The sequence below is a fragment of the Astatotilapia calliptera genome, chromosome 8, assembly GCF_900246225.1.
Source record: "Astatotilapia calliptera chromosome 8, fAstCal1.2, whole genome shotgun sequence".
Taxonomy (NCBI): Eukaryota; Metazoa; Chordata; class Actinopteri; order Cichliformes; family Cichlidae; genus Astatotilapia; species Astatotilapia calliptera.
The window spans coordinates 19,574,507-19,590,757 of record NC_039309.1 but is presented as its reverse complement, the minus strand read 5'-3'; the positions used below and the strand labels follow the sequence as shown (position 1 = coordinate 19,590,757).

The 16,251-nt window shown below is 41.8% G+C and overlaps 1 protein-coding gene across 2 annotated transcripts in view; it reads left to right on the top strand.

Moving 5' to 3' along the window:
* rab26 (RAB26, member RAS oncogene family) overlaps positions 1–16,251 on the top strand; it is a 111,936-nt gene that overhangs the window by 46,780 nt on the left and 48,905 nt on the right. For both annotated transcript variants that reach the window (XM_026177314.1, XM_026177315.1), the window contains exons 3-4: positions 2,257–2,298; positions 8,461–8,527. In XM_026177314.1, the coding sequence (XP_026033099.1) occupies positions 2,257–2,298; positions 8,461–8,527 (109 nt within the window). The remainder of the gene's footprint in view (positions 1–2,256; positions 2,299–8,460; positions 8,528–16,251) is intronic.

Here is a 16,251-nt window from a genome sequence, read left to right as displayed (position 1 = left end):
GCAAAACCCTAATTCACACACCAATCTATCATCTATATTAATCTAAATTGAAATTGAATACAAATTATCATACTATATTTCGTAAGACTTTAAACTAAATAGATATATGGTTATTTTTAAAAATGCAGGTTTCACCATGGACTCACTGCTGGAGACTACTACATACAATACATACTATAAAATCATTGAACATATTTTTGTAGAAGGTCTAGAAGGTCTATAGAAATTTTTATCTGTTTACAGCCACTGGTATACAGCTTCCAGCTGATTCTTTAAGTGTTAGTAAGCCTGCTTTCTGCAGTAAATTGGCATCTTTCTGTGGGTAACCATGACTTGACCTGCAACTTACAACAGTTTCTGAGAAGGTGCTATTTTTATTATGAAATGTGATAAGGTACAGATGAATCAATCAAAAATAAATATGCAAAATATGAAAGCTTAATGTTGTTGCACTTTTGCAGGGACACATTTGCTCTAAGAATAGGCACCTTTGTACACTGAAATATAGAATGACTAAGTTATAGAAGAGACAGAGAAGAGTTTGTGAAAGACCTCACACAACAATGTATTGACTAAGCTTTTTCAAGAAATGTACAACTGCACTGTTTTGTAGATTGTTTTTAAAGGTCCAGACGTTGCTTCTTCCAGTGTTTCAGCAGTGTAGATTAAGCCGTCGCAAGAGCCAAAATAATTATTTTCTCAAGAAGACAGTTAGAATCCCAGAGTTCGGCATTGAGCCAAAAATAGGTCGTTTGCAAAGATTTGAAACTTCTTGTTCAGACATATTGATTGTCTTACATCAGTCCATAAGTGCCAGACCTATGGAACATAAAATTAGACCGGAGGCTTTGGTTTTATTCACATCTCCAGCAAGGTTTTAGATTGGATGTATTTAGAAATCTGGAGTATCTGAAGCATCTTCGTCATATTTTCATTTGAGCAAAACTGCCACTTATTTCCTGGTACATATTAGTAGTGTTATTTAAAGACGAACTTTAGTAGGCAGGATATGTTTCTACAGGCATGTCTGGTTTCCAATATTGACCTTGAGCAAGCCAATAAACATCATTAATTCAGCCCATTTTTGCTCCTGAGTTTATTTCCCTTGTGACAACTCTACGAACTAGAAAGAACTCAAAGTTTTTATACCCATCATCTTTCCTTTCAGAAAGCACTTGTTTTTGTTGGATTTTTGTTTTTGCTACAAAGCAACTGATACTGCTTATCCAGCTGCAGAACTCTTGGTGGTTTCACCCCACAGAGAGCACAAAGCATGCCACAGAATACCAAATTATTTGGGCTCATCAACAAAGGAATAGTTTATGGAGTCCCTGTACCCTCAGCGTTTGGGTGTAGGGCAAGCAACTGCCAAGACTAGAGCGAAGGAGAACAACATCAAAGCTCATGTGTTGCAGCGACATCCCATCAAGTACAAAGTGGACGGTGATGTGTCAAAGATCATATTTGCACTGGGGTGGCAAGACATTATAAAAATGCAGAGCAAAACAGGTTTTTAAGGGGTTTGAACCAAGTGGAAATTGGCTTCCCTGATGTATTTTTTTTTTTTTTACCTGTATCTGCTTGAAAGAGTGGAAACGGTTGCTGAGATTCCTGTTGTGTCCCAACCAAAGAGGTGTGTGCATTGCCAGTATTATCACACTCCCTGCATTGATGGAAAAGTTCCCTGTTTACACTAAAAGAACTGCAGAACATAATGCAGGAGTGGCTGTCATCACTGACCATTAACACTTTCCGCATAACGTGACATGGCAGAAGTACTGAGACGCCTTCGAATGTGTGTTTGCGTATGTGCTTTGACAGTCGTCATGCAGGTAAATGATGCAACTCCCTGAAACAAAAGGCTTCATCATAACAAAAGGTGTACATGCATAGAGCTATAGATAGTACAGTGTGCTGGCAATATCACAGTGATAAAAGAGAGCCTTACGGCAGAGGCCAAGCCCTTATTACAACAACTGTGGTCACAATAAGCCGACTGTAATACATCAGCCTCTGCATGCATAGCTTGTCTTACTTTCTAAGCTCTTCTTCTGGGAATCAAACAAATTCCTTCAGCAGTACCTGAAAGCATCATTTAGTCTCACTCTGATGCCTCTGTATTCTTTTTCTATGCGCTTGTAGCAAAAGTTCTTATCACTGTTTGACTTTTTTCCCCTTTCTCTTGTTACCTGGCTTTCTGGCTTTCTGTCTACAGCTGTGTTTTAGCATTTATCATTTTTCTCTTTTGTCTTTCAGAATAAAGTTATGACCATTGATGCTGTGAAGGTCAAACTGCAGGTAAGAATCCTAATCCACAATATCTGTCTTTAAAACGATAAAATCTTCTTTTTCTTCCCCCATTCCTGTCCAAACGTACGTGTGGGTCATTTTTTTAATAATAAATCTCCAGCAACTATTATCCATGGTGTAAAATACGTCTCCCATACATCTTCATTTCCTGCTGTGGGAGGGGCAAAAAGTGCAAATGATGACTTAATGGGGCCTTAGTTAATCTCTATCAGTCAATTAGCCTGCCGTTCTGCCTGACTGAAGACACAAGAGGGAATTGCAGACTTTCCATCAGATTATCAAGCCTGGAAGTTATCAACAAAAGACACAGACAGGCAGAGAGACCAATGACTCTTGGCCGTTCCAAAACCGCATTAGCTACTGTCTGATGGTTTTTTGCACCTCAATTACACAATGCTAACGCTCTCTCTCTTTATCTTTCTCATCTTTAATCCATCCACGTCCATCCATCTGTCTGTCTGTCAGATGGCATATTTCAGGTGATACTTCATGAATTAGTTTAATGAAACTTTACGTATCTTTAGACTAATTACATTATAGCATAAGTGGAAATGTGACTGCTGAGTTTAAGCTGCACTATTACCAAAATGTTTATGGCAGTAAAAAAAAATCAAGTCATTCAGTCAAATCTTTAAAACTTTTCAAAAATCCTGTAATATTGTTTTATGGTTGAGTCACACACGGGTAAAAACAGGATGATAGCCTCCATGAAACTAAGAAAAGTTGCTGGTTATCCATTAACTGCTCTGAATGTTTTTGCATTGGTAGCTTGGTAGTTGCACCAACTGGTCGCCCACAGGTTTAATGTGTAAGACCACAAACCTCGGGAAAAGTGTTTTTGATTGTAAGATGATTGCACAGGTTGCCTAACTGGGACTGACTGCAATCGCTCTCAGACAGACTTACAAAGATTTGCAACTAATGTTTGATTTATAAATGCAGACAGATTGCCAGCATGTTGCAATTAGTCTGAGTCAGTCTGTGCTGATAAGCAATAACTGTACAACTTTCAAGCTCATTTAATATTAACATTGGGTCTTGTAGGTACAAGAACTCAATTATCCTTACACGTGTATAGCAGAAAGCAGTAAAACATCCACTTCTGACTCGCTGTAGACTACTTTCATTATAACGCACTCACCTATGATAAAACATCCTTATCTGCACTAGGATGTTTTATCATAGGAGTCATTTTAGCATATTCGGTTCTACTTTGGCTCATGTTCTTGATTTGACATGTCTCCGATGATGACTGGATCACCTGTAGAGACATATCTAAAATGTTTGATCTATATTAGTTGGTTTTTCTCATTAGTTAAAATTGACTGAATGAAGTAAATGGAATTGAAAAGATTAAAATGAAGGGAGAGGAAAATTAAAGAAGTATAAAGGTGAGAGCAAAACCAATTAATCACATGCTGGAGATTCATTCAAGAAAGTCCAAGCTGTTTTGGTGAGTGATAACACAAGTTACAACAGCAGGTACCAGAAAAGGAGAAATATGGGATAACATTAAAGAGTGAAGGCCGTTAATGATTTCTTCAGTACAAGGCAAGAATGGTAATGTTCAGAGGAGTTAAATTTGATAAACAGCATCCTCTATAAAACTTGAGTCAGTGGACTGTGACTATGTTACGTTCAGTAGAAACCTGAATATACAGGGCATCTGCATCTTTACTTGTTCCACATTCTGTTTTGTTACAGCCTTAGTCCAAAATAGATTACATTCATTTTAAATTCTTACAAATGTATTAAAAATAAAAACTAAAAATGTAATGTGTATATAAGATCCTGTTTCCACTGATCGTGTGTCGGATGTCTCTTCAACTCAAAAATTAAATATGCAAGAAGTTCAACCAAACGTTTTTCACTTCGTCATTATGAGGTGTGTGTAGAATTTTTCTAGTGCAAAATAAATTTAATACATTAACAAAAGGCTGGAGCTTAGAAAGGACTGGATTTCCTGTGAAACTTTGATTAGGCTACTCTAAAACCTTCATTTTATTTGTCTGAGCCATTTAGACTTGCTGGTGTGTTTTGGGTAATTGTTCTGCTGCATAACCCAAATGTGTTTGAGCTTAAGGACACAAATGAATGGCCAGACATTCTCATGGAAGATATTCTGCAAACTTTCCAAAACTTTTGTCTCATCAGTTCACAGAATATTTTCACATCTTGGGAATCATGAAGAGTTTTTTTGTCAAATGCGAGAAGAGAATTTGTTCTTTTTGGTCATTCGTAATTGTGTCCTTCTCTTCCACAGATGCCATTTTTTCCTAGTCTGTTTTTTATTGTTTTACGACAGCGAGACCTGGAGGGGCGTGATTGGGAGGAACGGCCCCCCTGATCTGAACCTGAGCGGTGCTTTGTTATTGGACTTCTGTGCAAATCACAATTTGGCCATAACGAACACCTTGTTCGAACATAAGAGTGTCCATAAGTGCACGTGGCACGAGGATGCTCTAGGCCGCAGGTCGATGATCGATTTTGTAATCATATCACCAGACCTGCGACCATATGTTCTGGACACTCGGGTAAAGAGAGGGGCTGAGCTGTCACCTGATCACCACCTGGTAGTGAGTTGGATCAGGTGGCGGGGGAGGACGCTGGACAGACCTGGTGCACCTAAATGCATAGTGAGGGTGTGCTGGGAATGCCTAGCGGAGGCCCTAGTCCGTGAGATCTTCAACACACACCTCCGGCAGAGTTTCAACAGCATTCCAAGGGAGACTGGGGACATTGAGTCTGAATGGACCATGTTCAGCATCTCCATTGCCGAAGCTGCTGCATTGAGCTGCAGCCGCAAGCCGGTTGGTGACTGTCGTGGTGGTAATCCCCGAACCAAATGGTGGACATCAGAGGTGAAGGGAGCCACCAGGCTGAAGAGGGAGTCCTATCGGGCTTGGTTAGCCTGTGGGACTTCGGAGGCAGCTGATAGGTACCGACAGGCCAAGCGGAATGTGGCTCGGGCAGTGGCTGAAGCAAAAACTCGGGTGTGGGAGTAGTTCGGAGAGGCCATGGAAAAAGACTTTCGGACTGCCCCGAAGAGATTCTGGCAAACCGTCAGGCGTCTCAGGAGGGGAAAGCGGTGCTCTACCTGCACTGTGTATAGTGCTGGCGGAGCGCTGCTGAATTCGACTGAGAAAATTGTCAGGCGGTGGAAGGAATACTTCGAGGACCTCCTTAATCCCACTGACACGTCTTCTGAGGAGGACGCAGAGTCTGGGGATGAGGGTGATGACCCGACCTCTGGTCACTGAGGCAGTGTGAAATGCACTTCACACACGCACAGTTGTTTGTCGCCAGATGCCACGTTTATTTCTAGTTTTCATTTATCATGATAGTCCACAGTCTGACAGCTCCGGTCTCAGCTGATTTCTAGCCTCTCCTCCGCTCCTCTCCCGTCTCACTATAAAAGGGGAAGGAAACCATCATTAGTCCAAACGCCATCAGCTGTTCTCACCTGCGTCTCCAGCACCGCCCCGTTGAGCTCACTGCACCACTCCTCCCCTGCAGCGGCGCCCGGGACCACACCTCCGCCACAGGCAGTTAAACAACTCCTTGGTGGCAGAGCCCCTGGTGTGGATGAGGTCCGCCCCGAGTTCCTGAAGGCTCTGGACGTTGTAGGGCTGTCCTGGTTGACACGCCTCTACAATGTTGCGTGGAGATCAGGGGCAGTATCCCCGGACTGGCAGACCGGGGTGGTGGTCCCCATCTTTAAGAAGGGGGACCGGAGGGTGTGTTCCAACTACAGGGGGATCACACTTCTCAGCCTCCCTGGGAAACTATCCCTATACAACCATTGCAAGCGCTTGGTTCGCATTGCCAGCAATAAGTCGGACTCGTTCCTGGTGGGTGATGGGCTCCGCCCTTTGTCACCGATTCTGTTCATAATTTTAATGGACAGGATTTCTAGGCGCAGCCAAGTGGTGGAGGGCTTTCACTTCGGTAGCCTCAGAATCTCATCTCTGCTTTTCACGGATGATGTGGTTCTGTTGGCTTCATCGGGTGAAGGCCTCCAGCTCGCACTGGAACAGTTCGCGGCCGAGTGTGAAGCAGCGGGAATGAGGATCAGCACCTCCAAATCTGAGGCCATGGTTCTCAGCCGGAAAAGGGTGGAGTGCCCACTCCGGGTCGGGGATGAGTTCCTGCCCCAAGTGGAGGAGTTCAAGTATCTCGGGGTCCTGTTTGCGAGTGATGGGAGAAGGGAGCCTGAGATCGACAGACGGATTGGTGCTGCGGCCGCAGTGAGGCGGACACTGCACCGGTCCGTCGTGGTGAAGAGGGAGCTGAGTGTAAAAGCGAAGCTCTCAATTTACCGGTCAAACCGCTCCCTACCCTATATATACAGGGAGTGCAGAATTATTAGGCAAGTTGTATTTTTGAGGAATAATGTTATTATTGAACAACAACCATGTTCTCAATGAACCCAAAAAACTCATTAATATCAAAGCTGAATGTTTTTGGAAGTAGTTTTTAGTTTGTTTTTAGTTTTATCTATTTTAGGGGGATATCTGTGTGTGCAGGTGACTATTACTGTGCATAATTATTAGGCAACTTAACAAAAAACAAATATATACCCATTTCAATTATTGATTTTTACCAGTGACACCAATATAACATCTCCACATTCACAAATATACATTTCTGACATTCAAAAACAAAACAAAAACAAATCAGTGACCAATATAGCCACCTTTCTTTGCAAGGACACTCAAAAGCCTGCCATCCATGGATTCTGTCAGTGTTTTGATCTGCTCACCATCAACATTGCGTGCAGCAGCAACCACAGCCTCCCAGACACTGTTCAGAGAGGTGTACTGTTTTCCCTCCTTGTAAATCTCACATTTGATGATGGACCACAGGTTCTCAATGGGGTCCAGATCAGGTGAACAAGGTGGCCATGTCATTAGTTTTTCTTCTTTTATACCCTTTCTTGCCAGCCACGCTGTGGAGTACTTGGACACGTGTGATGGAGCATTGTCCTGCATGAAAATCATGTTTTTCTTGAAGGATGCAGACTTCTTCCTGTACCACTGCTTGAAGAAGGTGTCTTCCAGAAACTGGCAGTAGGACTGGGAGTTGAGCTTGACTCCATCCTCAACCCGAAAAGGCCCCACAAGCTCATCTTTGATGATACCAGCCCAAACTCCACCTCCACCTTGCTGGCGTCTGAGTCGGACTGGAGCTCTCTGCCCTTTACCAATCCAGCCACGGGCCCATCCATCTGGCCCATCAAGACTCACTCTCATTTCATCAGTCCATAAAACCTTAGAAAAACCAGTCTTGAGATATTTCTTGGCCCAGTCTTGATGTTTCAGCTTGTGTGTCTTGTTCAGTGGTGGTCGTCTTTCAGCCTTTCTTACCTTGGCCATGTCTCTGAGTATTGGGCACTCCAGTGATGTTGCAGCTCTGAAATATGGCCAAACTGGTGGCAAGTGGCATCTTGGCAGCTGCACGCTTGACTTTTCTCAGTTCATGGGCAGTTATTTTGCGCCTTGGTTTTTCCACACGCTTCTTGCGACCCTGTTGACTATTTTGAATGAAACGCTTGATTGTTCGATGATCACGCTTCAGAAGCTTTGCAATTTTGAGACTGCTGCATCCCTCTGCAAGATATCTCACTATTTTTGACTTTTCTGTGCCTGTCAAGTCCTTCTCTTGACCCATTTTGCCAAAGGAAAGGACGTTGCCTAATAATTATGCACACCTGATATGGGGTGTTGATGTCATTAGACCACACCCCTTCTCATTACAGAGATGCACATCCCCTAATATGCTTAATTGGTAGTAGGCTTTCGAGCCTATACAGCTTGGAGTAAAACAACATGCATGAAGAGGATGATGTGGACAAAATACTCATTTGCCTAATAATTCTGCACTCCCTGTACACACATATATATATATATATATATATATATATATATATATATATATATACACACATGCTTGTAATCGCTTAGTTAGCCTTTTGGCTTTGTGTTCTACAAATTCCAACCTCCAGACTCAATGCAGAATTTGTCTTAACATAAAGATGCTGTTTTAAATTTAGTTGCTAAACTGCTAAGCTATTAATCTATCTATTTAGTTGTTCACTATGCCAACCGATGTTCTGTTCATCCTGCTCTTCCTTCCTCCCTTCTCTCTCAGATATGGGACACTGCTGGTCAGGAGCGTTTTCGGAGTGTCACTCACGCTTACTATCGTGATGCTCACGGTAGGATTCCTCAATTTGTGTTTGTGAGAACCTCTTTGGTTGTGACTGACATGCCTTCTCTCCACTCTCTATTTTCTCCTGACACAGCCAGACTGTTCTGACAGACATTTCATTGCCTTTGTTTTCTTCAAATGTGTTACTGGCACCAGCAGGCACGCTGCTCCCTGTTGTTCCCTCATACCTGTTGAGATTGCAAAAACATGCATGTTGCCTTGATAGACTGTGGTGAGTGTAGGTGTGCATGCGTGTGTGTGTGTGTGTGTGTGTGTGTGTGTGTGTGTGTGTGTGTGTGTGTGTGTGTGTGTGCGTGTGTGCGTATGTGTGTGCATTTCCACCTGTATTTCTCACGTTGCCGGGACATGAACTTCCTTACTTCTTGGTACAAAAAGCAAGCCATTTTAACACAATTAATACACTTTGCCACTGAGTCTTGGTTCTGTAAGTATTGGCTGAGTATTGGTAAGTGATGGAATCACAATACTCTTAGTTTGTGCATGTGTGTGTGTGTGGGCACACGCATTTGCCAGAGGCTCAATGCTGTGTGCAGGTTCTTTTAAGCGAGAGGCTAACCACTGGGTGGGAAAATGAGCCTGCCTCTCACACAGTGGGGAATCGGAGGGGGGGGGTATTGGGGAGCTCTGAGCTATTCCCACATGTGCTTGTGAGGGTGTATGTGTGTGTAGTAGTTATATCTCGAACAGCCCCGCTGAGTACTGATAACAGTTTGCCTCAGGCCAACCTGAATGAGCAGGTGTAGTCGAACACACACACACACACACACACACACTTGCTGGCATTAACTGAAACGCGAAATCTGCTCAGCAGCATATAAAATAGCAAAATGATGGGACGTGGCTGAAAACGTGTACCCGATTGTGTCCGTTATGTATGGGTGTGCGCTTGGCTTTGATGAGGTTTGCATGTGTTATACATAAGTACGTGTGTGTGTGTGTGTATGATGGCCAGTTGCCCAGCATCATTCTGATCTGTCAGTGCAACAGTTTAGCCTCACTGATCTTTAACAAGGCACCAAGGGAACCTCAAACCAGCTCCTCTGAGTTGTCCGTCTGTTGCTGACTTTTAAATAAAGCTCATTCGCTCTGACAGACAGGACCAGGGGAGGGAATCCAGCCCAAATGCAGCCGTCACGAAAGCTGTCTACTACTGTGAACTAATGGACAGTTTTTCGTGACTCAGACTTTGAAATGTAGAGATCCCACAGTCAGGGGTCTCGTTTCCATTTCTGAGCACCACCAGGTAAAAGTGAGGAAGTCCAAAGTGTGGAAATAGTAAACAGATTTAAGTCAGTAGTTTAAAATCTGCAATTTTAATTACAGTTAAAGTCTCACAGTTCTGTCAAGGAAGATAAAGTTTCACTGCTTATACTTCTTTATTATTTTCTTTTATCTCTACATGGATGATTAGCTGAGTGCATATGCTCTCTGTCAAGCTCATTACTGGTTACTGATTCGATGTCTTTGGAGCTCTTCACTATAGCCCGTGCTCTCTGTCACTGATCTGCTCCACCGCCATCTGCTGTATTGTGCACATAAGGTAGTATGCTGAAAAGTGTCTACATGAAAATGTCACGGCTTGCCAGATCAGACAACAGACTTCACACTGCTGGTTGTGTCGCTACACAACACACAATGAGTCATAACTCATCTCCCCTCCTGCTTGTATTTGTTGGTGACTGACACATAACCAACCTTGTGATACTTTACAAGGCACACTTGGTATAATAAGATAACAACGAAAACTTGACTGCAAAGATGGAAACCAGTCTTACAAAGCAGGCAGTTGCACTTTATATTTGTATTTAATAGTGCTGTCAATAAATGAAAAACAAAACAAAACTAATTAAATTCACAGTTGTCTGTAATTAATCGCGATTAATCGCAATTACTTGATCCTGATTACTTGATTTTAACTGCATGCGCTAACTGCGTTAACTGCATTAAAAGTTTTAATTTCAATGCGGATTAATTTGCGTTAACTCATTTTTGGTTTAATTTAAGCAATAACTCACAGTTGGGAGAAGTTGCCCCTTTGCTAATGACTTTACCTAAATGCTATTTGGACTCAGTGTTTGTGAGGACCTTTAGAAGAAGCAGCGAAAAGTTTTGTACATTTTTTTGGGAGACAGTTTAAAGTTTTTTAGTTTTTAAATGTGACCAATGACTTGCCCAAGACAGCTCAGTAGTTGTTGGAGGGGAATGAAGCATGTCTCAGAGTACTACTATGCCCTCTAGACAACTATTGATGTTTGTCTTATTTAATTCTGGCCCCACTCTCACTTTTTATTGTGTCCATGAACAGAGAGCAAAGAAATTCAGACAATCAGTACAAATGAGCTGGTGGTTGGAGTGAGCCCAGTGCAATCTGCCAGGCCCATCTGGTGTAGAGGGTGACGTGAAGGTCCAGCTGGGTCCAGAAACCAGCCGCAGACTCTTTTTTTTCACCCCCTTCTCCCCCAGTGGAACTGACAGTTTGTCATTTCCGCAGCATGGAGCGAAACCACAGGGTACTAAAAAAGAAAAAAAAAGAAGAAAAGCAGACTTGGTGGTTGAGACAAGAAACAAGAGGAGGAAGGCAAGGAAAGGGAGGTATTGAGACATAAAATACTACCAGGGTGGTGTGGGGGGGCTGATGCAAGCATGACAGGGTGATATATTGAAAGATGCTTGGAAAGACAAATTAATTTCTCAAATCAAGAATGGAAACCAAGATGTCTAGAGGAGCAAAGCGGTCAGAACCATTTAACATTGCAAACAACCAGCTTTCATCACAAAAGGCAGCTGACAAAAATCAATTAACGTCAAAGCAGAAAGCAGTGTGAGTAAAAGACTATAATGAAACACTGTAGCACTTTCCTCAGAAGATTTCCTGCATGACAAAACGCCTCATTGCATCTGAACACAGGCGCAAAACAATTAAAACAGTAGAATAAAAGAAGAGTGGAGCTCACGATTTTGAAGTGACTGGTTTCATTTTAGCCACTTAGCATGCTGTTACTGAATGCAACTGGCATCTTTAGCGAACACAACTAAAACACAACACCATCACTATCTTTAACTGGGTGTACTCAGTCACTTTGTAACAAAATACCACGTCAGCAAATGGGAGACCTTTCAGCCCGAAATGAAACTCTTCCAAAGTCTTTCCCATTTTTATATCTCACATATAGAAGTAACACGATGAACTCAGTGAAACAGAATAATTGAGTTAATAGATTTAGAGGAACAGGTAATGGCTGCATTAGAGATGATGCCTCCAATGGGTGCTTTATGATTGAAAGGGTTGTTCAGGCAGTATTGTTCTGAATGAGGTGCTTTGGCTGCTTCATTTCCTTATAATGGCCTTCATTGCTTTTGTTACCCATGGTGTAAGGAAGCGGGGTTATGGCACATCTCAGTGAAATGCTCCACTCCATCATTATTGCTGCTATTCACATAGGTTTCTGTCTAAAATGCAATAATCTTTTCAGTCTTTCAGTGTCATCCAAGGTCTTAAATCCAATGTCACAAGTCTTGAAAATGATTAAATCATTACCATTAACATTACTATTGTCCTCTAAGTTGCATAAACTTCAGTCTTGTGTGTTTTTGGAGACAATGTGAATTGATTTTTGTGTTAACAGAGGTATAAAACAAAACCAACATGCATCGTAATATGACAGAAAAAAGACAACACTATGGAAGTAAATGTAGATGGTGTTAACGTTGGGGTCTGTTGATGTTACTACTTATAATACGAAGAAGTGGAGGTACAACCAGTTTTTTTTTTAAACTGAAAAAGCAAGGCATTCAAAGTCAGTTGCACTTTGTAGAAGTTTGAGTACGCTTAATAACTCAAGTATTTAAGTTGGACAGGAAGTCAACAAACATAAAACAACTGATACCAGTGACCAGCAAGGACCTGCTATCACTCAGTATTGCTGTGTGGAACATCACCCAGCACAATCCACTGAACAAAATCATTCAAAAAGCTCATAGGCATTTCACTTATATTGAAAAAGAGAAAATCAATGCTAGAACATTCTAAGTGGCACAAAACCTTATGGGCCACTGTCACCCCTCATCATTACAGTTACTCAAATTGTATTATTAAAGTCTCTGTTGACTGAGCTCAATCAATAAGTAAATTGCTTTTATTACATTTATCAACCCAATGTGCATATCACGTGTGCCAGTTTTGTTTTGTTTTTTCCCCCGATATGACTGTAAATACAAATGTTTGGGAACTCCCCCCTCTCCCTTTTCTATATATTTTCAGCTATTCAACAGATTATTCTCGAATTCTGATGCCCCAAAAGGCTGTTGGTATTTCTAGCAGAGGTCTTATTTGAGATGAACTAATTATTCTTTAAAGGGATGCTGTGATAATTAATTGAATGGAGTCATAAAAGTGACAGGCAAATCGCTGTTTAATGCATAAGTGTCTCAGTTAATTGGTCTACTTTAGAGGGTTTTGAGACTTAACTCCCAAGTGGGATGCAAAAAGGAGAGGCGTGATGTGCACATACTGCAGGAGGTGGAAAAACCAATGTCTGGCTTGCTTGTCAACATCATGACTGGTACTCATGGAGAAAATTAAGCTCCTAATATCCACTAGGTCATTGGCAAGACATTTTGTGTTCGGGGTTTAATATTCACCCCTTTTAAAGTATATTTTCTCTATTTATGACCCACGAAATGAAAATATTTGAACAGAAAAAATGTAACCTCAAAATATATTTGCCTTTGAAGTGTAATATCTTTTGGTTTTTTTGAAAATCAGCCTTTTTTTTTTTAGCACGTGGCTATAACACAACCCAATCCTAAGCGTAGATGGGTCACTAGATCACAGGAGCAAATCTACAGCAGAATGACTGAGAAGAAAAGAATGAAGGTGCTGCAATTAGAGACCTGAATCCCAGTAGTTCAATTCCTTGAACTGTTAGTCTGCTAGCTTAATGATTCTGCTTATCAGTACCACTTCCACTAGCAGTATAATCAGCTGATTTCTGTTCATGTGCCGGAGGAGGTAAATAGTGGTGCAGTCTGCAGCTTGGCTATGGACATTTTTATAGTGTGATGGTAGAGTACAAACTCCATCCAGGACAGAAACAACTGCATTATACTGCTAACACAACTTTGGCTCTTTGCAAGCCCCTGCACAGATAGCATGCTAGCGCTAGCCAAGAAGCCAGAGTGATGTTAGCTAAGTGAATGCTGACTACAACCCAGTAGGCAGATCCTGAACTTCAACCAATAACAAATGACTGAGCAGTTAGGCCGCAATCTGCATTTCTGCCTGTCCATGTTTCTAAAGTAGAATCACTGTGGGGATAGCTTTAAAGTCTCTTTGTGCTGGTTTTTTATATCTGTGCTGTGTGCTGTGCTTTATGTTCATACCTAAATACTAAGAGAAAAATCATATGTGTGTCCTCATTAGCATAGCGCAGAGCATTTGGCTCTTCAGCTGCTAAATAGCTGCATGTGGCTCCTGAGTTACTGGTTAGAATTAGGGTTAACCGTAGCCCTATTTAATTCTGTGAATACAATAATTATTAGTCTGTTCTCTCACAATTACATCAGCCCGTCTGTCTTTAAATGACTCTTGATGTTAAAGGTTGCCGACGTCCGAGTTAGGGATTTGTGTTGGTGTGTGGGATTGTAGCCTCAGATTTATATTTTTAAATGGTAATTATGAGACAATGTGTTTCAGATTATTTTATGGAGATATGTGAAAGTAATGCAACAAGTAGAATTGATTACTTTCTCCTAGGAGTAATTAAGTGACATAATGCATTACTGTTAAGAAAAGTCTTCTGTGTAGTATGTGCAATACATTACTTTTTTTGCATGAATGCAATGCCATTGGTATGCTGTTTAGCGATGGTGGTGACTCCCCAAGCAGAGCCAATGAGAATCGATTAGGAATCTAATCGATGGTGGAATCGGAATTGCTAAATTTGTACCAGTTCCTATCTGGAGCTGCAATGGTCTAGTCAAAGTCCAGGCGTCGATGTGATATGAGTTTGTGACAATTGGGGTGGTATCCTAAGAGCTGTGCACAAACGAATGTGTACAAACTAATTATGTAAAGAAGAGTTGGCCAGTATTCTTTCCTGGTGATGAATAAAAAACATTAGTTACTGCTGCTAAATGTGGTTCTAACATTAGAATCATGGAGTACCTACAGGGAGTGCAGAATTATTAGGCAACTTGTATTTTTGAGGAATAATTTTATTATTGAACAACAACCATGTTCTCAATGAACCCAAAAAACTCATTAATATCAAAGCTGAATGTTTTTGGAAGTAGTTTTTAGTTTGTTTTTAGTTTTATCTATTTTAGGGGGATATCTGTGTGTGCAGGTGACTATTACTGTGCATAATTATTAGGCAACTTAACAAAAAACAAATATATACCCATTTCAATTATTGATTTTCACCAGTGAAACCAATATAACATCTCCACATTCACAAATATACATTTCTGACATTCAAAAACAAAACAAAAACAAATCAGCGACCAATATAGCCACCTTTCTTTGCAAGGACACTCAAAAGCCTGCCATCCATGGATTCTGTCAGTGTTTTGATCTGTTCACCATCAACATTGCGTGCAGCAGCAACCACAGCCTCCCAGACACTGTTCAGAGAGGCGTACTGTTTTCCCTCCTTGTAAATCTCACATTTGATGATGGACCACAGGTTCTCAATGGGGTTCAGATCAGGTGAACAAGGTGGCCATGTCATTAGTTTTTCTTCTTTTATACCCTTTCTTGCCAGCCACGCTGTGGAGTACTTGGACGCGTGTGATGGAGCATTGTCCTGCATGAAAATCATGTTTTTCTTGAAGGATGCAGACTTCTTCCTGTACCACTGCTTGAAGAAGGTGTCTTCCAGAAACTGGCAGTAGGACTGGGAGTTGAGCTTGACTCCATCCTCAACCCGAAAAGGCCCCACAAGCTCATCTTTGATGATACCAGCCCAAACCAGTACTCCACCTCCACCTTGCTGGCATCTGAGTCGGACTGGAGCTCTCTGCCCTTTACCAATCCAGCCACGGGCCCATCCATCTGGCCCATCAAGACTCACTCTCATTTCATCAGTCCATAAAACCTTAGAAAAACCAGTCTTGAGATATTTCTTGGCCCAGTCTTGACGTTTCAGCTTGTGTGTCTTGTTCAGTGGTGGTCGTCTTTCAGCCTTTCTTACCTTGGCCATGTCTCTGAGTATTGCACACCTTGTGCTTTTGGGCACTCCAGTGATGTTGCAGCTCTGAAATATGGCCAAACTGGTGGCAAGTGGCATCTTGGCAGCTGCACGCTTGACTTTTCTCAGTTCATGGGCAGTTATTTGGCGCCTTGGTTTTTCCACACGCCTCTTGCGACCCTGTTGACTATTTTGAATGAAACGCTTGATTGTTCGATGATCACGCTTCAGAAGCTTTGCAATTTTGAGACTGCTGCATCCCTCTGCAAGATATCTCACTATTTTTGACTTTTCTGAGCCTGTCAAGTCCTTCTTTTGACCCATTTTGCCAAAGGAAAGGACGTTGCCTAATAATTATGCACACCTGATATAGGGTGTTGATGTCATTAGACCACACCCCTTCTCATTACAGAGATGCACATCACCTAATATGCTTAATTGGTAGTAGGCTTTCGAGCCTATACAGCTTGGAGTAAGACAACATGCATGAAGAGGATGATGTGGACAAAATACTCATTTG